The sequence below is a fragment of the Sturnus vulgaris genome, chromosome 29 (assembly GCF_052056855.1).
Source record: "Sturnus vulgaris isolate bStuVul1 chromosome 29, bStuVul1.hap1, whole genome shotgun sequence".
NCBI lineage: Eukaryota > Metazoa > Chordata > Aves > Passeriformes > Sturnidae > Sturnus > Sturnus vulgaris.
The window spans coordinates 6549484-6574222 of NC_142271.1; the positions used below are offsets into that span (position 1 = coordinate 6549484).

The 24739-nt window shown below is 43.0% G+C and overlaps 1 protein-coding gene across 1 annotated transcript; it reads left to right on the plus strand.

The window, feature by feature from the left end:
* Positions 1-66: 66 nt before the first annotated feature.
* Positions 67-24739, plus strand: LRIG2 (leucine rich repeats and immunoglobulin like domains 2). Its single transcript, XM_014893263.2, has 18 exons — positions 67-298; positions 5535-5606; positions 6086-6160; positions 6649-6783; positions 7314-7457; positions 7588-7731; positions 8505-8648; positions 8882-9025; positions 11622-11702; positions 12502-12573; positions 12710-12778; positions 14264-14427; positions 15632-15952; positions 17030-17311; positions 18572-19021; positions 19475-19624; positions 20532-20813; positions 21710-24739. The coding sequence occupies exons 1-18, from the start codon at positions 69-71 to the stop codon at positions 21934-21936; spliced, it is 3186 nt and encodes a 1061-aa protein (XP_014748749.2). The 5' UTR covers positions 67-68; the 3' UTR covers positions 21937-24739.

Sequence of the window (24739 nt, forward strand, 5' to 3'; positions counted from 1 at the left end):
CGTGGCCCCGCCCCTCGCCGCCTGCGCGCTGCGGTGGCTCCGGGCGGGGCGGCGCGGCCGGGCCGGGGATGCGGGGAGCGGGGCCGGCCGTGCGGGCCGCCCGCGGGGCGCTGCCGTGGGCTCGGCCGCTGGTGTTGCTGCTGGCGGCGGCAGCGCTGTGTGCGCGGGCGGGCGACGCCGAGCCCTGCGCCGCGCCCTGCTCGTGCCGCCGAGGCCTGCTGGACTGCAGCCGGCAGCGCCTGCCCAGCGGGCCGGGCCTGCGGAGGATTCCGCCGCTGCCCGCCGGCACCACGGGGCTGTGAGTGAGCGCGGCGGGGCTGCGGGGCTGGACGGGCGGTGGGCTGTGCGCAGGGCTCGGCCTCGGCCTGGCGGGGGCGGGGGCTGCGGGCCCGGGGCCCGGCGGCGGGGGCGGTGCGAGGCCCAGGCTGAACGGCCGGCGGGGCTCGGGGCTCGATGTTCTCACCTCTCTCTGTAACTCCGTGACAGGAGGGTGCAGCCAGGTGGCGGTCGGGCTCTGTTCCCAGGTAACAAGCGATCAAACGAGAGGACCTAGTCTTAACCTGTGCCGGGGGAGGTTCAGGTTCTACATCTGGAGGAATTTCTTCACAGAAGGGGTGATTAGACATTGGAAGGGGCTGCCTAGGGAGGTGGTGGAGTCCCAGTCCCTGGAGGTGTTCAAGGAATCACTGGACGTGGCACTCAGTGCCATGGTGTGATTGACAAGGTGGTGTTTGGTCCTAGGTTGGACTCAATGATCTTGGCGATCTTTTCCAACCTAATTGATTCTGTGATTTTGTGCGCGGGATATTCGCACGGAGTCCGGAGCGCTGCGGGCAGAGCGGCCTGGCACTGTTGCCTGGCTCTCTCGGGGGCAGCGCCGTGGAGAGAAAGGGTCTGGCCCTGAAGGCTCCATGTGCCGGGGTCCCAGGGCGCAGTTTCACTCTTGCTTTGCCCTACTCTGTGATGGCAACAAGTGAGAGGAGGGTGCAAGCACCGGCAGGTTGTAGTTAGTAAGTCACTTATTAATGCCATTCAGTCCAGGATTTAGTATTGTTTCAAGTTAGGCTTTAGGACATTGTCTTTTAGGATTGTGCTTGGAAGTTCCTTCACTTCCTTCACAAGCACCAGCCTCAGCTGTGTTGTGGTACTTCGTGTTGCTTCTGGTTTCTTCTGCATCCCACTGCTGCTGTGCACCTTAGTGATACTCTCCTTTTCCCTCGTTGTGGACTCCCCATGACATTTGCTGTCATTGTTTTTCTAAAGAAATCACACAAAGCAATTCAGTGCCACCCTTAATCTCTGCTCCCAAGTGTTCAATAAGACAGTGTGCTAAATAGTGTTCACACAGGTCAAGCCTTTGACTTCTGCTGTCACAGTCACCATTGCTTTTGTCACCTTTGGCTACAGCATATTTGGGAGGAAGAGGTGCTGGGATATGAGGGAGATTGAAACTTGCTTCTATGCACAGAGCTCTTAGTCCCTCTTGGAGTTCTCAGTCTTTCTAGTTGATAAAAATGACAATATTCCAGACAAGAGAAAATTAAGCCTGTTGGGAAGGTACTATAAACATATAGATCACTGGAATTAGCTCCAGGAATTCCCTTAGCAGGACTCAAGAGTCTGATCTGTGTTAAAAACTGGACATGTCCAAGGAAGCTTATCACCTTCTTGCCCCTTATGATGTTCTGTAGTTCTCTCCATTTTCTGCACAATCAGCAACTGGAAATATTTAAGAGAAAACATGTATTTCAGCATAGAGCTACAACAACTTGTGTGTGAAACCTTTGGTGTTTACAGAGGTACAAAGATATTGGAACTTGTCAGGGAAGTTGTCAGTATCTCAGGAATGGATTTGGCAGTTCATCAGGAGGCTAAGAAGCAAAATGCTATCTGTGCTGTTTGAAGAGCAAGTTTTCAAGCTTCGACAAATACTTGTATCTTTGTTCAAGCTGATAGAGGGTGTGTTTAAAGCTGTTTGGCACAACCTGCAGTGGGAAGAAGCCCAGCTGACACTGTGCTATGTTGTGCAATCTGACATACTGCAAACAATAATAAGGGCATCATAGACTGGTTGAGGGACCTAAAAGCTCATCTTGTTCCACCCCCTGCCATGAGCAGGGGCACCTTCCACTAGAACAGGTTGTTTCAAACTCTTATCTAACCTGGCATTGAACACTTCGAGGAATGGAGCAGCCACAGCTGCTCTGGGCCATCTGTGCCAGGGCCTCAGCACCCTCACAGCCAAGAATGCCTTCCCGAAATCCCATCTAACCCTGCCCTCTGGCAGTGGGAAGCCATTCCCCCTTGTCCTGTAACTCCACGCTCTTGTCCCCAGTCCTTCTCCAGCTCTCTTGGAGCCCCTTTAGGCCCTGCAAGGGGCTATGAAGTCTCCCTGGAGCCTTTTTTTCTCCAGGCTAAACACCTTCAGCTGTCCCAGCCTGGATCCAGAGCTGAGGGGCTCCAACCCCCAGAGCGTCTCTGTGACCTCCTCTGGACTTGCTCTGACAGCTTCACGTCCTCCTGATGTTGGGTTCCCCCCAGGGTGGGACGCAGCTCTGCAGGTGGGGGTCTAATATGACTGGGGCAGAGGGGCAGAATCCCCCCTCCCCTCCTTCAGATGGTGGGGGGGTCAGCCCAGGGCACGGGGGGTTGTGTTCTGGGCTGCAGATGCAAGTTTCTGTTGAGCTTCTCATACACCAACATCTCCAGAGCTGCTCTCAATCCATTCTGTGTCTGTCCTCTGTTGTGGCTTTCAGGATTTTGGCATATGAAGCGTGGGTGATGTTTTTTTCTTCACTAGGACTACTCTAGCAGTTCTGAATCTAAATGAGCTATAATATATGCCTGCTGTTTCAAATTAATCAAAGCCGAATTTTTCTCACATGATCAAGTCCCTGATGTGCTTTTCTCTATTAGTTCTGTGATACCATTTGACTGGCACTGAGGACTGAAAAAGGGTTTTTTCCTAATTCTCAAATTGCAGATGGTGCTTCCAATATGTGTGCGCAGGTTGGTTTTATTTTCACTTTTTGTTTTTAATAAAGCCAGGAGAGCAGAACTTGGTTTTCCTGATGGAAGTACTCAGGCAACTAACTTCATTTTTCTTCTGAAGTTATATATGTTTGTGGCTAACCTGGTGGGTGATGAAAAGCATTGTGAAATTAGGGAGTTAGGAAATATTTTTTTTACGTGTCTGCCTCTTAACATTTCTTTAGAGCAAGTTAGGCTAGCCCTGTGTGTAGGGGCAGCAGGAAGCACAATGCTGGCGGTCGCTGCCTCCAGTCCCATAGTAGTAAGTGTGTTTATATATCCTGGTAACCAGAGAGATGATGAATAAAAGTAGTTTGGGTATCCGTTAATTATTTCAGCAAGTTCCATTCACAGTAGATTTTTTGGGTGAGCTCAACTGACTGCCTGCATTCTGCATCAGCACCTCTACAGTGCCACAGTATGCTCAGCTTTGCTGAAATAAGATCATTCTTCATCATCCATAATCAGTTTGGTATATGTGTTCTGTTTTATTTACTTAAGAAATGAGTACCGCTTAAGCTCGAAATGAATGTTTAGGTGATGTTATATACAATACTAGATGAATCTCTAAAATACAAATTTTGCATATTTGCTCTGTATTCTGCACCGCTTGGGCCTCCCAGTTACAGTGCAAAGGCTGCTTAAAGGATGGGTTCTTTGGTTTTGGCTTTTTTAGAGCAAGGGGATTGCATCTGGTTGTCCAGGATAGCAGGAATCTTAACTGTGTGATTGAATGAGCTCTAAACACAGAAAATCAGCCAATGTATTTAATTTTGTATTTTGTGATTTGTGTCTATTTGAAAAAGAAAAGCATCAGTAACAGAGTGTAGATATAAATAATGTCAGAATCACTTTAAATATCAACTACACCCAACTTCTTGAAAGAGGACTTACTGTAATAAAAACTTTATTGTAGTCCAAATCTGAGTAATAATAGGAAAATACTTTCCTCTGCTTTCTGAATTAAAATCTTAATTTTTAACTCAGTAATTAGACAGTAGGCTTTTGGGGGGGGATAGCTGGATGTTAACACGTCCTCATCACCCAGGTCCCATGGCTGTCAGTGTTTAAGAGAAATTTGGATGGTGTCCTAAATAATTTTAACTTTCAGTCAATCCTGATGTGGTCAGGCAGGTGGACTAGAAGGTTGTTGTAGGTTCCCTACCTGGATAAAGTACTCTATTATATTCTTCCTGAAAGCCTTAGAAAAATCGAGTTTCAGTTTTCTTTCCGTATTAATCTTGCTTCCAAGATCTATGTCAGTGCCCACTAGCTGTGCCTGACACACAGGTTGGTCTGGCTCAGGACCCACGGCCTGGTTTTGCTCATCAGTAGAGTATCTGCACACCTTGAGGGATGTGTTCTCTTCCACGTCCGTTGTGTCCTTCCCCCGTCTGTTGCACACCGGTTCTCTGGCAGCAGCGTGGCTCAGTACTTCCAGCTCTGCTTAAACGCATTGCTTCAAGATTAGACTGCTCAGCCCTGGCTGGGTGCCTGCATGTTTGAAAAATGCAGGAAAGTCTGCTGCTGGGATTTGGGATCGTGTCTCCCTCTACCTGTCTGTGCCAGGCTCCTGTGGATGCCCAGAGGCTGGGGCTGAGCTGGGTTCAGGGGAATCTGGGCAGCTGGAGTCTCGAGCATTCGGGCCCCTGAAGTGGGAAGCCTGCTGAAGAGCGTCTCATACCTGGTTGTTTTTGTGTTTTATCTAGTGTTCAGGGCTGCCTTAATTACCACATGTACTGAGGAAGTAGAGCTGCAGAATAGTTCTGCAATTGGCTGCAGTTTTTCTCTTCTCCAGGTTCTCTTGATTCTTTTTGTTTTGTTTCCAAACCCACGCTGCTCTATCTGTATAATTTGCATATTGGTGTAATTGAAAGAATACATTAACAACTGCCTGACTTGCCGTGACACCCATGATTTTAATAATTCATTGTTAGAACGGAATCTTTGTGCTGAACCTGAGTGAAAGTTAACAACTATAACTATAGTGTAGTCAATTGTCAGTCCGTGCTGTCTCTTAGTAGGGTTTTTGGTCTTACAGATCAAAAATAGAGCTCAAGGAGTGTTTGGACAAAGCTGTCAGGTACGTGGTAAAATTTTGGGGTTGACCTGCTCTGGGCCAGGAGTTGGACTTAGTGATTTTTGTAGGATCAAGTTTGGCCCTCAGTGTATTTGGAGTCAAGCACAGGCTCAAAGCTATTGCAGGAACAGAGGAGCGTGTGGGTGCTGTGGCTTGTCCAAACCTGGTTGTCAGTGGAAATATTTTGAACTCATTCACATTTTAGTATTAATGTTTTTTGATTCAAACAGAAATAGAACTGTTTAGACTTTTATTGTACGTGATCATTAGAACAAGTACTTTTCTTAAGTGAAGGAGCAATTGTATAAAATACATAAATACAGTTTCAAACTTGAGATTACATAAAGTATACATGTTTTGGGTTTTGTTGAAGGTTTTTTATTATCATTCTAAGAGCTAAATAACTTTTTTCTCTGTTCTCTAGGGATTTAAGTCATAATCATCTATTATCATCCAATTGGAGTATTGATTTGTCTGTCCATACTCTCCAAGAAGTGTAAGTTGTTTTTTATGAGGATAGAGTCTAAAGATATCCTACCTAATTCTAATAACGTTTTACTGCATGTCAAGATACCTGGTCTGACTTGCAGAAGTATTCAGTGTGAGTTAATTAAAAATGGATGCTCCATAGCAGCACATTTTATGTAGAAAACTGTTCTGTTGTGAGCAGAAGTCTTTCCCATGAAACATCAGAAGACCAATATTTTAAAAGATAAATGAGGAGTAGTTTTTTTAGCTATAGCTGAGTTTAAATGACGGAAAAGTAATAGTATCCATGAAAATGGGAAAAGCTAGCATGTTTCACTGTTCAAATTGTTCGTATTTAAGCTCTTGGGGAATCTTTTTTGTCAACTACTAAGTATTAATAATACAGTAAAATTATTAAATGCATTGGTATGAATTATTTCTACTGTGTACCAGAAGGATTTTTCTCCTCTTTGAAGTGTCAGTAATTTTTTTTGCTCTCTATTTAAGCAAAATGAATTACAATGAGCTAAGTGAAATTCCGTATTTTGGAGAAACAACTTCCAATATAACTCTTCTCTCATTGTAAGTAACAGCTCATCTGCTTTTTTCTTGTTTAACAAGTGGGAGAACCATGTTAGAGTTCTGCTATCAAATAGTAGGAAAACATTGTCTTTTTGCTTGAAATACTGCTCATATAAAGAGCATCAGGGAATATGTAATCACTCTTTAAAGAAATACAAGTCAGTCAAGTCACCCTAATTACCAACAAAATGCAGTCAACCAAGGCAGGCAGCTTTGAAGGGGTGGGATTCAGTCCAGGAATGACACTTCCCACAAGGACCAGCTCAGCTATAGGCCTCAGAATTTGAATCTGTTCATATGTCATGGTGGCAAATGGCTCATGGGTTTGGAGTACTGCTTTAGGAATTAATGTTTTTGGAAGCATGTGATGCATGTCCCATTCATAAAGCTCACTACTGCTGTTGTATACAGAATCCTATTGCTGTCTCAGCTGTGCAACTGGAAGGTGAGATGTTGTGATAATCGTATTTATTGATGATCTTTTTCAGGGTGCACAATGCCATTCCAGAAATAAATGCTGAGCAACTCCAGGTCTACCTTTCATTGGAAAATCTAGATCTTAGTTCTAATCTTATCTCAGAAATTAAAGCCTCTTCCTTTCCACGAATGCAACTGAAGTACCTGTAAGTATGAGTGATCTTCTGTCTCTGGGATTCCTGGCTGTACTATGATAATGTTGGAGACCTCATTTACTCTTAAATCAGTGTCTTAAAGTCAGCATTGTTACAGTGCTTTGAACTGATAGGAGTGCTTAATGGAGCTACAGATGTCCTTGAAATAAAATAGTTTTCTAACTAATCTGTATTGTATTTTCCCAAATAACATGGAAAACAACAATTGCTGTTGTCAGAATGCAGGTACATAAGCTATCAGAGACAGGGTATAATTTCTGCCCTGTTTGAGTTGATCGCTGTGGACATTGTGTTAACCATTTCTAACTGAAACGTGGACATGCAGTAAAAATCAACTCCTCAGACTGATACCTTTGGGAAAAAGGATTTAGCTTGGTATCCCAGAATTCAGATTTCTCATGTGACTTCAGAAGAGTCTTGGGCTCTGTTAATCAGTGGTTGCTCTGAAGTGCTTGTGCTATTGTGTTCATCAAATTCTCTATGTTCTGAAAGGCCTCTTTCCTTCTTGTTTCCTTCCTTAGGAATCTGAGTAACAACAGAATAACTACTCTAGAAGCAGGTTGCCTTGATAACTTATCTAGCTCACTAATGGTGATAAAACTGAACAGAAATAGGATTAGTATGATTCCACCAAAGATCTTCAGATTGCCTCATGTGCAGTTTCTGTAAGTAACAGTCTTGAAAACATCAAAACAACATTTACAGCTGAGCTGTTAATCTCAGCATGTTCTTGACTTTCACACAGTGGTGCTTTTTGCAAGGTGTCTGAATATTTGAATGTCATCTCTATAAAAGGGAACTGAAAAGGAACCGGATTAAAATAGTGGAAAGTCTTACATTCCAAGGATTGGAATCCTTAAAATCCTTGAAAATGCAGCGCAATGGGATAAGCAGACTAATGGATGGAGCATTCTTTGGCCTGGGTAATATAGAGGAATTGTGAGTATGCCTGGTTGTGGAATTTTTTTAGCAAAAAGAAAATGGCTCTGGAAAGTTGTGTCATGTATGCATCAAAGCTGTGCTGAGATATTGATGAAATCATAGGAAAAGCGTATTTTCTCATTATTTTTATGTCATGTCTGGTTACTTTAGAAGTAGAGAGATACAATTCCCTATTCCCAGAAGTGTTCAAGGCCAGGTGGAATAAGGCTGAATGGGTTGAATAGAGCAACCTGGTATAGTGGAAGGTGTCCCTGCCCATGGCAGGGAGTTGGAATTGGATGATCTTTGAGGTCTCTTCCAACACAAACCAGTCTTCTGATTCCTTATCTTGGTCCTCTTTCCAGCTACTTCCCACATGGTGATGTTTGCCTCTGTAGTTGCTTTTTACTGCTTTTCATTTGCAGTCCCCATAACATGGAATTGTTCTTTCCTCTTTGACATTGACAGTGTGAGCACAAGGATTATGATGCGATGATTATGATGTTAGCAAAAGACTTCTTTGTTAAAAAGTTATTTTTGAGAATAGAGATTATAGTTTTGTTTCTGTCACTGGATCTCTGAAGCTGGTTACTCAGTTGTTTGAGTTACTCAGTTCTTCATATACCTTACTTCATTTTTTGAATTTCAATAGATTTGAAAGAATCATACATTTCGTGTTGTCTAAGGCTTAAAGTTAGTAAATAATTTTGAGATCCACAAGGTGAAATTTTGTAAGTAGATGTTTCATTGATTATCTATTTGACAAATGTATTTTCTGTCTAATTCATTAGAGAACTGGAACACAATAACTTAACAGAAGTAAACAAGGGCTGGCTGTATGGGCTGCGGACATTGCAACAACTCTATGTTAGCCAGAATGCCATCACCAGGATCAGCCCAGATGCATGGGAATTCTGCCAAAGACTTGCTGAGCTGTAAGTCCTGGACTGCTATTCATTGGGTATTTTTGGAATGTTGCAATGATTGATTGGCAAGAATGAATTACCAAAGGAAGTACTCCATTTCCTTGTTAGACTCATGGTAATGATGTATTTTAATTGTAAGTATTCTGTTAGAGAAATTAGAACACAATAGTTCATCAAGTCAGATAGTATCTTAATAATTAATCCCCCTGCTTGCCTTTAAAGTGTGTGTTGAATGTTTCCAGAGACTTGTCATACAATCAGCTCACTCGCCTCAAGGAGTCTGCCTTTGTGGGACTTGGCTTATTGGAGAAGCTAAATCTGGGTGACAACCGCATTAATCACATTGCTGATGGTGTCTTTAGAGGTCTGAGAAATCTCCAAACCTTGTAAGTACAGAAAACTTCAAACACAAATTTCAGTTTAATGCAATTTTAGTTTAAGTGGAGCTTTTGGAAGTAGAGACAATGGATATTGCACCATGGAAGCCTGAGATCATTGTTGGTGCTGTCCTGCCTACAGGAGTGGTAGGACTGATAATCTTTTGGCTTGCTTAAGATGACAGAATTCCAGCCCAGCTAAAAGAAGCTAACCACTCAGTTTTAGAGGTGGTAAGAAACAGAGACTTAGTGACACTGAGTGCTCAGATGTGTGCCCTGCCAGTTCTGAGAGGTGTGGGTACTTTGCGTATCCAGTTGTGGAGCAAATAGCCCGGAGCTCTTTATTCTAGAGGATTTCCTTAGGTTTGGAACCTCAGAAACCAAGGACTGAACCCTTTTGTGTTGTGGTTTAGCCCATCCTGCTCATGTGCTGACTCATAAATGTAACAGGGGATGTAGAGTTGCTTCTTGCTATTGAAGGCACAGCTTTGCACTTGCCAGGACCTTTTGTGGCAGATCTTGGATATTTCTGAAAAAATCCAGTCCTGTGCCAAGTAGATCTGAACAGTTGTAATTATCTTAAACAACAGTACTTGAGAAAGGAGTGAAAATTTATAACCCCTCTATCACTTCATTAAATAAATGCTTAAATAAGCAAACTCACCAGAGAGATTTATGTAAGCAGTCATAGTCTGTTAACCTTAATGCAACCTTTTAATAAAATAATTAAACCTAATTTCTTAGATTTAGAGTAGCATGAAAAAACAAGAGCAGATTAATTAGTAGGTGTTCCTGGGCTCTCAGGGGTGTCAACGGCGAGGGCCTGGCCCTTTGCTTTGGGACTGGAATGTGCAGGATGGAGAGCAGTGGTGATTAACAAGGCTTCAAGCATTAGTGCCCAGCCAGGCATGAGGAGCCAACTCCTCTCTCACACAATGAGGGGCTTTTCTTTTGGGCTTCTCACTGGTTTTGTTGAGTGGTCTGAGTAGTGGAGTGTAAAAAAACTTTAAAAAACAAGAGATACGATGTGGTTTTAGTTCCATTGTTGGTTGTGTGCTGGTTGTTTGGTGCTATGGCTGGTGTACATATTTCTGTATGTTCAGCTCCTGCCACTCTGCGGTGTAGAAGAATAAACTGTAAAACTGTTCATTAACTGCAAGTTAGGATTACAGATGTATCTAAGAATAGCACTGAAGTTTTGAGGTTTTACGTATTATCACATTATTTATTTCATAATATTGTGAGCAGTTTGGCATTTGTATTCTCCAGCACTCACAGTCTAACATTCTGAAGCAGATTTTGAGATACTTCTAGAAATGTGTTTTAAATCACAAGAATTAGCAACTTGGAAATAAAATTGGCATATTATTCAAATAGATGTTATTAGCTCAGCTCCATGTTGGGTACCTTAGCCTGAATAATTTTCAAAGAGGAAAAGATTTAATGTGAGCAAGTTTCAAGGCCATATTTGTTCAGACCTTGTGATGCATGAAATATGAAATTCTTTTCTTTTTGTCCTAAACTTGGAAGTGTGTAAATACAAATTGTGGAAATGACTGCTGTGTGTGGTTTTAAAAAGACTTCTATATTTCAAAGTAAGGAAAGTAAGAAAATTGTGTGTTACCACTGGTGTTATCCTAGTTGATCCTGGTCTCTTCCACGATGGTGTTCTACGCAGTTTACAGTCTCACATAATGGGAAAGTAGATACTTCATTTTCCCCTCATTAGCACAGAGAAAGAGGTGTTTATATGAGTGATATATACAGTTACCTGTGTATGCAGTGTATGAGTTGACTCGTTTGGATGCTTCATCTAGCTGTTGCATAGAATGTCTGATAAAACACAGGGAAGACTTCTTTGTTAGTGTGATTTCCTTTCAATACACTCCTCTCTGTGCATGGTGGTATCAAAACAGATGCTCTTGTCTCAGTCTATGCCGTTCGGGCTAAAAATGCAAGTGAATTTATTTCATCTTCTCTCTGAAGAGCATTTAATCCTCTCCAAACTGTACTGCTTTATCGCTTTCGCTGTTTAGACCTCTCTTCTCCATGAGGGGCTGCTGTGCTGAGGTCAGTCAGAAATCCCATTAGCTGATAACGAGATTTGTGAGCAGAATATCAACTTCATTTTGAAAATCCACCACGGTGTGCCTGGCAGGCCTACACGGTAACCTGGGCGTTATCCGTTAATATGCTAATGCTGGTATAAGCCTGTTACTTGTGAAGATTAATGCTGCTGGTGTATTGGTTAATTCCCTTACATGAACCAACTTGCTTCAGGAGCCTCTCCCAGCTCCTGGCGAATAGCTCATCACATGAAAAGTGCTTGTCAGACCTTGGCTTTCCTTAAATGCCACATCAAGAGGTTGTGCTGCAAAATTTGTTTGTGGTGCTGACTGCAGCACTTACCATGAAGTGGTAAGTTTTGCCCCTCTGAAATGAGAAATTCATCTCCTGACAATCTTAAAAGATTTGTAAAAGATTTGAGACCTTCCAGGTGATGTTGTGCCAGAGCCCCATACCTGACGTGTCTTCCCAGCTCACCACTAGCCCTGGTCACAAAGATGTTCCAAGGCTTGCTTCTAAGAAATGTCTTCTCTTGCAGGGACTTGCGGAACAATGAGATCTCCTGGGCCATCGAAGATGCAAATGAAGCTTTTGTGGGACTCAGCAGGCTGGATAAACTGTATGTATTACAAATTAAGGGAGCAACAGCACTTCCCAGGCAGGGAGGGAGAGTGCAGAATACTAAGTAGTTGTAAATCAATGACACAGCCGCTCTCACAGTGTGCCACAACCTCTTGATGTAGTCCTAGGTTCCTTGTTCAGGAGCATCAGATCCATGTAGCACTGCATTTCCTTACAGCACCAATTTGGTGAGATTAAGCATAAGAATATATGCATTTATTATTGAATACTTCCCTCTGTGTGATTATTGTCATTTTTTGAGCTTCTTTGGTTTGGATAAAAGTTACTCTTTATCAAAAAAACAACCCCAAAACACAAAGTATTTTTGAGCAAATTTGAAACACCACTACATTAACAAACTTCTTGATACTTAGACTGTGCACTTTTCATCCAGTACCACGTGCTTTGTAGGAAGCTCAATCCTGTGTAGCTACAAATGTTGCTTATAACAACTAGCTTGGTATGAGGGTGCAGTCCCGGAAGTTGCATGGTGGTAGCAGGTTGGTACTAGGAAATTACTGCTTCATGCCCAAGTTCTATTTATTGCTGTTTCAACCTCCAGACTTAAATATGTTCTGACACATTTCTAGCCCAAATCTCTTAAGTTGAAAATAGAAATGAAGCCCTGTTCTTGGGAAAATTAGTTGAGCCTTTAAGCTAAAAAGAATAGTATTTAGTCCTGTATCTCAGCTAGAATTAGGAAAAAAATGTAGTTAAGCATCATAGGGAACTTCTTTTGGGTCCTGTTTGTGAACTCATATTGACATTCAGACTGGTTTCTGGGCCTTTATTTTCAGAATCTTGCAAGGAAACCAAATTAAGTCAATTACCAAAAAAGCATTCTCTGGTCTTGAAGGACTTGAACATCTGTAAGTATTTTAATTTGTAGAACTCCTAATTTGTCATCTTCAGTCTTGTGTTCTCTGTGAGATTTTCAAGAATTTAACTGAAGGCAGCATATGAAATCACACTGAGTCATTATTGTGCTCTTTGCTTAACTTACAGAGATTTAAGCAACAATGCAATAATGTCCATCCAAGAAAATGCCTTTGCCCAGGCTCACCTGAAGGAGCTGTAAGTTCATGACAATTATTTAGAGATTCTTTACAAGCCCTACCTTGGAAAGAATTCTTCAGCCATTGTAGGCTTGTTTGAAGTTGTCTGAAATGTCTGCTTTCATCATGAAATATTTGCAGCAATGCTGGTAAATTATCAACTCAAAGTTGGTAACAGTATATTTAGATTTAAGGTTTGATAAGATCTTCACCTACATTTCCGTAGTTGCAATTAGTAGGAGTTAACTTTTTCTTGCAGTACTAAACCATTAAGCTTTTCCTGTCCTATGATTTTGCAGCAAGCTCAGCACTGCATGTAGGCAGTGAACAAAACAAATAATTCATCAGGAATCTCTCAGGGGGAAATAGCAAACCTGTGTTTTTTCTTCCTATATTTCGGGGCTAGGGAAAGGCTTTAAAATTCACAGCTAGATAAGATTTTGTAAGTGCTCAGCAGATGTTTAAGCTGGTAGGGTCTCTTGTGGTCTTCAGACATCTGAAGTAATATAATGTGAAGTGACCTTCACACTCGAGAATAATCCTACTGTAATGCAGTCTTTTTTTTGTGAGATAAAGTCTCTTGACTGTTGTAATCTGGTCTAAAACTGTTATTCCATTAGTTAACCTTGGCCAGATGGACTTAGTCTGCAGGATCTGCCACCGTGAGGAGACAATTTCAGGTGTTAAAGACTTTTGTTGCCTTCTCTGATGTATTTTAAAAGTGATTAGTCATTGATATGTACAGGCAAAGAGCAGGATGGAATCTTGGCTTGTTTGGTGCCTCTTTTCTGCCATGGCTGGCTTCATCTTAGGGAAAATCACTTCTTGTTAAATGCTGGACTGTCTCAAGTCAGTCATACTCATACTTGGAGTATGGCAAACAAAACTCAGCCCTCCAGTGTCTTGAAGTCAGTTCAGAGGTGGCATCTGGCGCTCCAAGGAATGAATAATACTTAGGAAACTGTAAAAGCAGGTGGTGGGAAAGAAGACACCCATCATTATTTCCTGTTGGTAGGTTTTCTGCGGAGCAGAGAAAACGAGCTGCAGTTGATACCTGTATGAAACAAATCGCTTTTGGCCTTAAATATTTATCAGCTGGCATTAAAATGAGAGTTGAGGCTTCTGCTCATTTCATAATGGCAGTTGTGTTAAGTTTGAAATATGGACCAGCTCTGCAATGTTATGTTCTTTTCAATTGCTTTAAAAAGGGATGAGATAATTGTAAAGACAGGCTTAGTGGTTTGGGGATTGTTTTTTTAGAAGTTGAAACTGAGTTTATATTCTCCAGGATTAAAACGAAATGAAAGGTTTTAATGCTGACATAGAGGGATTGATTCTAGCATAAACACCTAAGCTTTTATAATAAATACCCATACATATAAAATAATAATGTAAATTTGATGTTTCTGTATGTGTATACTTTAAGTTGCATTGCTGTGTGAAATCACACGTATGCATGTAAAATAAACTTCCCTTACCGTTTTGTTTTGCCCTGTTTCTGCAGAGTGTTGAACACAAGCAGTTTGCTTTGTGATTGCCAGTTGAAATGGCTGCCCCAGTGGCTTAGTGAGAGCCGTTTGCTGCAGGCTGTCAGTGTCAGCTGTGCTCACCCTGAGTGGTTGGCAGGACAAAGCCTTCTCAGTGTGGACCCTGATGACTTTGTTTGTGGTTTGTATTTTTAGTGACTTTTGATACAGAAGCATGGTAACACAAGTCTTGTAGCTGAAATCAAGCTGTAGTGCCGGGGAGGTACTTGGTCCTGGCTGTGGTGCCCATGTGGGCCCATGTACATCACAGAGTCTGCTGTGAGTTTGGGGTTTAATTCTGCATCTCTTCACTCTGTTTTGTGGTGTTTGAGCACTGAAGATAACCTAAGGGAGTAGGGCTGTTGGGCATTGTTTTTTGTTTAGTTTACTAGTAAAAATGGATTATGCTTCCATGCTCCCTGCTTATGGCTATGTCTAGCTTTGTAAGGTCTCTTTGACACTTTTTTCCTGGTTCTTGCCCATACCAGCAGAATCTTAAAATAGGTTGGCTTGGAAGGGCCTTAAAGATCATCCAGTTCCACCCCCTCCCATAGACAGGGACACATTCCAGGAGAATAGGGCAATCTGGCCGTGAGCTCTTCCAGGAATGGGGCAGTCACAGGTTCTCTGGGCAAAAATTAGAGTACTTCAGGCTCTGGCACATTTTCTGGTACTCCATATCTATGATGTTTATGGTGGTCTCAAGCTCTTTGCTTAGTCTGGGTGAAGTCTGTGGCAGGCTTGGAATTAGTCTGATGTTTTCTTTTCCTGGTGAGCAATCTTATAACAGTTATTTTTGCTGTGCAATTCTTTCATTGCTTTGGTGGCAAAGGCTACAGTAATAACCACGTAGGTGCACGCACCCACTTCTCCACTCCAGTACCACCAGGGTGGGTGCCTATGAGAGTGTCTGCTGAAATAATGGATATGGAAAGCAATTTCATCGAGTGGGATGAGATAGCAAACTGCCAGCTTGTTATACTTTGTGCTTGTAGAACTTCAAGGCTCTTCAGGATATTTAAACTATCTGAAAGTAAGTCTCAGTCCTTCATAAAATGACCCGGCTCTTCAACCGAGCAGGATTTTTGAGTTTGATCTAAATATAGCAAGTTTCAGACAGTTGCACAAAAGGCAGGACTGCTCAGCACTGCACTTGATTGTATTCAATGCTGATTCTTCTGCTTCCTTCACAGCTTGATTTCCAGCTCAAAGCAGCTGAATTTGTCAAGCTTGACATCTGTTCCCAAAGTTTTGGTTGTGCTTGCATTGTCTTTTGAGTGAGTTTTCTTGCAATATTAATTCAAGTTTAAGAGGAAAGTGGCTAATCTTGGTGCTTTTCTTCTCAGATAACTTCCCTAAACCGCAGATCAGAGTCCACCCAGAAACCACAGTGGCCCTGCGAGGCACAAATGTGACCCTGATGTGCACTGCTGTGAGCAGCAGTGATTCACCCATGGCCACGGCCTGGCGCAAAGACAGCGAGCTCCTCTATGATGCAGAGGTTGAGAATTTTGCCAGGTACCAGCAGCAAAGTGGGGAGGTGCTGGAATACACCACTATCCTGCACCTCTTCAATGTGAATTTCACTGATGAAGGGAAATACCAGTGCATTGTCACCAATCACTTTGGCTCCAATTATTCCAACAAAGCCAAGCTGACTGTCAATGGTAAGTAATCATGGTGAAAAAGGAGAAGCACTCTGAACCTAAAACTTAAGTAGCTGAAAGTCTGTTTTTCACTAAAGCTGGCCCAAAATAGTCTTGCAAACATCAATGGGATTTAGAAGTATCACACATCATTTTATAAAGCTGGAAATAAGTGATGGGTTTTTTGGCTGATGAAAAGCCTCTATTCACTTTTTGAAAGCGGCAATTATCTCCTGTGCTTTATTAGAACACAGTTAGTTGTTCGTCTAGTTAATTGCAGGTGGAATTCTTTAAATTAAAAGCTCCCTCCACTGTCTTATCTGAACTCAGCACCTTTCCCACATGTTTGTAAAACTGGGAAAGACTCATCTGTGAGTGGTAATAACCCTGTGGTAAAAACCCTGAAAAGTCAAGAGTGAAGTATTTTTTTTCTTATTAGCCATCATGATTATTTTTATTTTGATGGAAGGGCAGGTAAGAAGACAGTGTTCACATCAGTCAGCAGACCACTGATCCTCACAGTACCTCAGAACAGGGATGATGAGATGGAAGCTTACCTTCCTTTTTACCAGGGAAGGAAAATGTGGCAAAGATTTTTCCCTGGATTCTTCCCATGAGAAATCATCACCGTCACATAATCTTAGAGGAACTTAATGGCTTTAAACCGAAATATAGAGTAGGTTTGCATTAGATATTGGGAAGAAATTTCTCCCTCTGAGGGTGGCAAGGCTGTGGGACAGGTTCCCTAGAGCAGTTGTGACTGCCCCATCCCTGTAAGTGTTCAAGGCCAGGCTGGATGGGGCTTGGAGCAACCTGGGAGAGTGCAAGGTGTCCTTGCCCTTGGGCATGTATTGTCTTAAGGATCCCTTTCAACCCAAAGCATTTCATGATTCTATGAACACTGTAGATACTGTATTTAAATTTTGGGATAAAGGCTCTTGGAAATAACTACTGAAAATTTGTGCAGTTCTTCAGAAGAATCTGTTCCCCTCTTACGGACTGTTTCGGATATGTTTTCAAATTTTCTCTCTGCTGTGGAGCTTTTTCTGCATTTTACCTGATACTGAAAATGCTGCATTGATGTCCCCTTTGATCCAGAGCTCCCTTCTTTCCTGAAAACTCCCATGGATCTCACTATCCGCACTGGGGCAATGGCCCGGCTGGAGTGTGCTGCCGAGGGCCACCCCCCACCACAGATCTCCTGGCAGAAAGATGGTGGCACAGACTTCCCTGCTGCAAGAGAGAGGAGGATGCACGTCATGCCTGAGGACGATGTGTTCTTCATTGCAAATGTGAAGATGGAAGACATGGGGATCTACAGCTGCATGGCCCAGAACATCGCAGGGGGACTCTCAGCCAATGCTACCCTGACTGTGCTGGGTAAGTGTGACTGGCCTGTGCTGGCAGATGAATCCCTGCACATCTGCAGTGAAATTGTAGCTTAGCTACCAGTAGCAAGTTCAAATGGTGGAGAATGAAGTTAAACTACTAAGAGCAATACAAACATTGGTGTCATGTTTACACAGTGAAGCTCTAGAAGCTGAGTTGCGGAGCTGCCTGGTGGAGTTGGAGTTAGTGTGATCTTTGCAGGGAGCTGAGGGGTATATCTTAGTCCAGCAGTGTAGATTAGACAAGTAATTTGTGCTGCCTTAGAGCAAATTTAGTCACAGGTAACAACAAACTTGCCAGGAAGAATACCAGAGAGATCTTGGGATGCATGAGAGAGCATTGCCAGCAGGTCAGAGAGGTGATCCTGCCCCTCTGCTCAGCCCTAGTGAGGCACATCTGGAGTGCTGTGTCCAGTTCTGGGCTCCTCAGGACAAGAGGAATGCAGAGTTCCTGGAGCAAGTCCAGGAGAGGTTACTGTCCTTTGATGAAAGGACTGCAGTATCACTCTCACAAGGAAATGATGATTGGTTGGACTTGATAATCTTAAGAGGCCTTTTCTAATCTAAATGATTTCATGATGCTGTGAAAGGCTGAGGGAACTGGGCTTGTCCAACCTTGAGAAAAGCCAGCTGAGAGGGGCCCTCATCATGTGTGTCCTTGTCTGCAGGGAGGGGTCAGAGGGTGGACCTGGCTGTGCTTGGTGATGCTCGGCAAAGGGACAAGAGGCCACGGGCAGAAACTGATGCACAGCAAGTTCTGCATGAATGTGAGGAAGAGCTTTACTGTGCGGGCACAGGCTGCCCAGAGAGGAGGGTGTGGAGTCTCCCTCACTGGAGATGTTCCAGAACGGTCTGGATGCAATCCTGTCCCGTGTACTCTGGGATGACCCTGCTTGAGCAGGGAGGTAGGACTAGATGACCCACTATGACCCATCCTGTGAACTGTGCTGAGTAATAATGGAAAGTCAGTTCCTTCCAGAGTGCAGCATTTTTTTAAGATGCTGACTTTTAACATTATGGCCAAATTTAAAATGGACTGCCACAAGTTTCCCAAAGCAACTGCAGCTGCCCCATTCCTGAAAGTGCTTGCAACGCTTGGATGGGGCTTGGAGCAGCCTGATCTAATGGAAGGTGTCCCTGTCTATGGCAGGAGAGATGAGACAGGATGATCTTTAAGGTCCCTTCCAACCTAAACCATTATAGGATTCCATGATTCTTTGAAGTTCTCTTACAATTCTACTTTTTGTCCCAGAAACTCCTTCCTTCATGAGGCCCCTGGAGGACAGGACAGTGACCCGAGGTGAAACTGCTGTCCTGCAGTGCATAGCTGGTGGCAGTCCTGCCCCTCGCCTCAACTGGACCAAGGACGATGGTCCCTTGACGGTCACCGAGCGGCATTTCTTCGCTGCAGCAAACCAGCTCCTCATCATAGTGGATGCAGGACTGGAGGATGCTGGGAAGTACACGTGCATCATGTCCAACACACTGGGCACTGAGCGTGGCCATATTTACCTAAAAGTCCTGGCTTCCCCCAACTGTGATTCTTCGCAGAGTGCCATTGTCCATGAGGAGGATGGCTGGACAACAGTAGGGATCGTGATTATTGTTGTCGTGTGTTGTGTGGTGGGAACGTCCTTGGTGTGGGTTATCGTCATCTATCACATGAGGAGGAAGAATGAAGATTACAGCATCACTAACACAGGTTAAGTGTGGTCCTGTTTTTAATCCAAAACTTGAAATTTCTGGATTTGTTACAAATGGATAAGATTAAAGAACTGAAGATTTCCTTCTTAAAATCCCTCCAAGGATTTGCTCAAATTCCTCCATTTTAGAGGTTCTTATAAATTCCAGAAGTGTGCTAATTCTATTCCTTATACACTATGTTTGTCCTACATTGAGGGAAAACAGTGAAGTTGGAAAGTAAATATTTGAATAAGCTTAGAAGTGTTTTCAGGGACTGGAATAATAGATATAAATTTTATTTCTGGCCCTGTCAGCTTTGAACTGGCCATCTGGATTTGTAATTACTGAAGTAGAAAAAAGATACCTACATGCAAGTTAAAATTCTGGATATTCTTGTTAATGTGGGGAATAGGTCTGATAATACCTTGAAATCCTCACACTGTTTAATGTCAATGTTAATTCTGCCTTGCAGAGGAGATGAACCTACCTGCTGACATTCCCAGCTACCTCTCCTCCCAAGGAACACTGTCTGAGCCTCAGGAAGGCTACAGTAACTTGGAGGCAGGGAGCCATCAGCAGCTGATGCCTCCAGCTGGCAGCTACATGCACAAAGGCACAGATGGTAAGCAAAGCCCTCAGGTGTGTTGCCAGTGCCTCGGCAGGATGCCAATGCACAGTCTCATCCTCACAGCTTAAGTGTCAAGGTAGATCTTTATCCTGTTTCTTTCCTTTGGCATCTCGAAAGCCCAGCAAAAAGAATGGAAATAGATTTTTCTTGGAAGATGACTATCCTGTCCTGTCCTTTGTATAAAATTCCTGCCTGTGCCAGACATCTGGTTGGCTTGCTACAACTAAATTGTTGTAACTTAAGGGCTCTGCACTATTTCCCTACCTTGTTTGGACAATTTTCTAGAGGTTCGTGTCATTGAGCTCACAGAGATGCTTTCTTTGCCAAAATGCTAAGAACTCATCACTCATTATGTAGGCTGGCTTGGAAATTGATCCTCAGTGTAAGGTTTTCACACCTGTCCATGATCCCTTCAGCCCAGTCCCACTGCACTAGAGTCTATATCAGGAAGGAGTTGAGAAGCAGCTTATCTAAGTGACCAGTTTCTCATCAGCTCTGATGTGTGTGGGCATGCAGGAGCAAGTCAGGTCCAAGATGGATGTGGGCAGGTATCCTGGTTTAATCCTGTTTAAGGATTAAATCCTGGTTTAAGGCTGTTTTACCGTGGTGCCCAAGCTGGCTGGACCTGCATGGAACTCTTTGCTCATGAAATAGGGGAACATGTCCATGGTTCCCCTGGTCAGCTTCAGAAGGACACCTCTGTGAAGAATTTGGATGGAGGGAATCTGGGGGGTTTCTCATGTGGCCTTTCAAGCCAAGTACTCTGTTACTCCCTTCACTGTAAAAAGGCCCTTCAATTTGTGCTGCTCTAATAAATGATGATACCAGGACATAAAGCCTATGAAAATCTGGCATCCTCATCCTTTTTGAGAGTATTTTATTTTTCCATTGTGTTCATCAGGTGGTGCAGCACCATTAGTGATCTGCTCAGATTGTTACGACAATGCCAACATCTTCTCCCGGAGCAGAGAGTACTGTCCCTATGCCTTCGTCACCGAGGAGGACTCCCTGGATCATCCACTCCCGAATCTCATGGTGCAGATGCCCAAGGAAATGTACACAGCACACACTCAGAATGAAACCAGTGCTCTGGGTAATCTCTTAGCAGACAGAGATGTGCCTGTTTTCCTTACCAACCATGACAAAAAAAGTGATAAGAAAATCTCTTCCCAGCAGATTTTTGGTGAGTGTCCACTTTTCCTTTTGTTGCTTTGTATTCCCTGATAACTTTGGCCTTCATTATGCTGCTCTTCACTATTGACACAGCTAGTCCTTCAAGTGTCAGTAGTTTGTGGAATTACTCATGTTTATTAACCACTTATTCTCCAAATGCCCGTGTTGCATCAGCAAACAGCTTGCCTCCAGTACCTGAGATTGAAGATGGTGGTGTTAAAAAGATGGAATTTCTTAATTTGCAGTTTTAAGTTTGTGGAATGTGAGCCTTTGCTTATACTTCAAGGACATGTATTAACCAAAAGTTTGATCTTCACATAAGAAATTCAAATAGCCTTTCTCTTTGAGCTGGTCTGAAGTTCAAAGAACTCCCTAAATTGCTTCTTTTTCTGTTCACTTTCTTCCAGATCACCTTTTTAAAAATTCACACTGAAGCTCTGTGTGTTCCTGGTTACTGTAAGAGATTACTGGAAAAGTAGAGCATCTAGTAAAATATACTCTGAAAAACAGAGCAAATCAGCTCAGAATGATTGTAATTGCTGAGTCACAGAGCTCGAATCTATTTAAAATCTGAGTGTGATTGATCTCTGCTCTTTGTGAGCTGTGACAGCACCTGAGGGAAACGGCTGGAGCTGTGTCAGGGGTGGTTTGGATTGGAGGAAAATGTTCTTCCTCCAGTGGGTGGTCAGGCACTGAACAGGCTCCCCAGGGAATGCTCATGGCCCCAAGGCTGCCAGGGCTCAGAGGGTGTTTGGACAATGCTCTCAGGCACAGGGTGGAATTTGTTGGGGTGTCTGTGCAGGGTTGGGAGCTGGACTCGATGATCCTTGAGGGTCCCTTCCACCTCAGGCTATTCCTTGATTGTATGATGTTGCTCCTGTTCATCTTCTAATTTTTCTCCCTCAGAGCCCTTCCAGGTTCCTCTGTGGGGAGGCAGCAAAGACCTGGCTTGCTCTCACCCGCAATTCCTGCACCGTCCATTGGCCCTCGAGGCACCACAGCCACTCCAGAGTGACGGTATCGCCAGCACTGACCAGGACCTGGCATCACCCAGACCCTGCCACAGGCTACGGGAGGAGAATTTTGATTTTAACAGGACACGGAACATTCATGACCACAGTGAAACCACATAAAACACTCACACAGCCTTCAAAGCAAATCCAAATTGACTGACTATTTACTACCTCAGGATTAACCCCAAGGCCAAAGATGTTCATGTATGTGTCTGCAAGTACAAAACAGTCAAGACTCTCTTGGAGGAGATGGCACATGCCCTTTTTTCTGCAATTTCTCCATTGGAAGATGAGAATGTGCACCAGAGAACATGTGGATAATTAGTGCAGTCTACAAAAATAGCATTAAAACATGGATTGTGTGATGCTGGAAGCAGCCTTTGTGGTGGTGTGTGCTTTGGAAAGCTCTCAAGAACGTGTGTAGCTATTTCACAGTGCTTCGTCTGCTTGGAAACAAACCATCAGGGCCTCCTCGTGGAATTCCCCCGGAACTGTAAGCGTAAAACTCTTGGCCAGCTTTTCCTTCCTTAGACTGTTGGCAGGTGTCTGTTGCCAGTCTAAGTTTGGGGCTTGTTTTCTTCTGTGAATAATGGACTCTAGTTGTAAATAAACTTGCATTTATAAATATTTTGTATACACTAAGCATATAAATGTGTTGGCTGTAATGTAAATTATTTTTTATTATGCCAAAATATATGCCATACTGTTAGTCTTGACAGCTGCATATCAAACCATATGGGGGGACTTGGGCGGACTGAAAGCTTGCTTGTGAGGGAATAGAACTGTCTTTGTTTTGAAAAGAAGTGCATTTACTTATAGATATATGGTAGAACTGTGATATTGATGAATTTCATTGTTTCCTAAAACTGTGTGCCTGGCTGATCTGGCTGCAAGCTGATCCATTTCATGATATTAGCAGAATTTCAAGGTTTATCTAAGTTTTCAAGGTTTATCTAAGCTTTCATCTGTAAAAACCCCCTTTGTATTGTGTCTGTTGAGAGGGTCTCCATATGTTTCCTAGTTGACAGTTAAATGAACTTCTAAAAATAATGTGGTGATGAAAAGCATGAGGTAAATTGAGAGAGGACTTGATAAATACTTATTTCTTCTGCACAGCCAAAGGCATATGGAGTTTAAAACACTGGTCCTTTTCTGTTGTAAAATATCAGGCTAAATTGTTGAATTAATAGTTCACTTAAACCTTAGTGTGGTCAAAATGTTTAAATATTTGACAGGTGAGAAATGATACAATGCAGGGAACCCCTCGCTACTGAAAAATCTTGCTCAGACTTGATAGTTCCAGTGAGATGTGCCTGACAAAATGAGGAAGAACAATGACATTATGAACACTTCCTGAAAAGTTTTTTTAGGGGGAAAAATGTCCCTTTTTGTTGAAGGTGTTGAAAGAGTCTTCAGAGATGGGTTTTCAGCAGGTGCATTGTGCTCTGTGGTCATGCCTTTAGAGGGAGATGCTTCCTTCCTGATCACTACTGCCTGCTTTGGAGCTGTAGGATTTGTACCCAGATATAACCATCTGTGCAATATTTTTATAAAGACAAAATCCCCTTTTTGATCCAGCTCAGTTGTAGGCATGTGAGAATTCCCATTGATCCACTCCTGGACTGAAGGGTTTGTCATGCAGAGTCACAGCTGAATTTAGAGACTGTGGTGAAGTATTTGAGTAAATGAGTGGGGAAACACTGGGAATAATGGTACTTTTCCCATGGCTCTTGAGATGGGAATAATAGTCAAATCTTTGCAAGTGAGCAAATATTTTCAAGGGTTCTTCCCATGCTCTTAAAGCCAGCGTGGCTGATTTGGTAGACAGCAGCTTTAGTGGGAAGGGGATCCAATTGTCCTTGACCTTTGGGTAAAATAGAGAGAAACACAGGTATGTAAATTTTTGTATTCTGATAGGTGAAATGTTAAAAAAAAATCAATCTGAAGTTCATTTGTTTCTGTTTTTATTTCCTCCAGACTTTTACTTCCCAGACAGCATTTAAGGCACAGTGCTTATTCTGAATCCAAAATGATCACTGCTGCAGGGACCCAGCACTGTCAGTTTAAATCAAGATGAGAAAGGTCATGCCATGAAACTACAGCAGCAGGAAAGCCTTATCCTTTTGGGCTGCTCTCTCAGGCAGTCACTCAAGCTACTGGGGCAGGGGACTGCTGGCCGCCTGTGATTCCCAGGAGTGGGAAAACTGCATCCCTCCTGCTGCTCTCTCTCCATTTGGCAAATACTTGTTCTTATTTCTTTCATTCCTCTCTCTCTTCATAGGAGCTGAGCTCACACAGATCTCTCACAGTGCAGCTGGCATTGTCCAGACCATGGGACTACTTGGGGTACAGCTCCCATGGGCAAGGGAATTCTGTTTAGGTAGGAGAAATCTGTTTCAGCTGGACCAGGGCTTTAAAATCACTGCTGTCTGACCAGGACTATGCTGGCTGTCAGAGAGTGCAGCTAAAGCTGCTCTGACTTCTGTGAGAGAATGGCCTATAAAAGCTGAATCCTGAATTAAGGCGTTTACATCCTTCCATGGGCATTTAAAGTCCATAAGCTGGTTGTAAATAGCTGATGCTTCTAAGTAGGTGACACTTTGCTGCACTGTGGAAAAACTTCTTTGGTAGACTTGGAGGAGAAAATCATGTGCATCTTCTTTCCCCCTTGCAGAGGGGACAGAGTGGCCTTTCTTTTTTCAGTTAAAAAAAAAGTAATTGCCTCAATCAATGCCAAAGCACTACCAGTACAGAAACTGAGGGGTCAGAAGCAGCAAGAGCAAAGCTGCTTCTGTTCCCTCTTGCTATTTCCTGTTGTCTATTTATATTTTTTTCACATCAGAATGTGTATTTTGTATAGCATATGTAATATATGTTTGTCCATGTAACATATGTTCAAACAATAAAATGCTGTATACATTGA

Coding starts and splice junctions, on each gene's coding strand:
- LRIG2 (XM_014893263.2), top strand. CDS start 69: ATGCGGGGAGCGGGGCCGGCCGTGCGGGCCGCCCGCGGGGCGCTGCCG. Junction 5,607..6,085: donor GTCCATACTCTCCAAGAAGT/GTAAGTTGTTTT, acceptor TCTCTATTTAAG/CAAAATGAATTACAATGAGC. Junction 12,574..12,709: donor CTTGAAGGACTTGAACATCT/GTAAGTATTTTA, acceptor CTTAACTTACAG/AGATTTAAGCAACAATGCAA.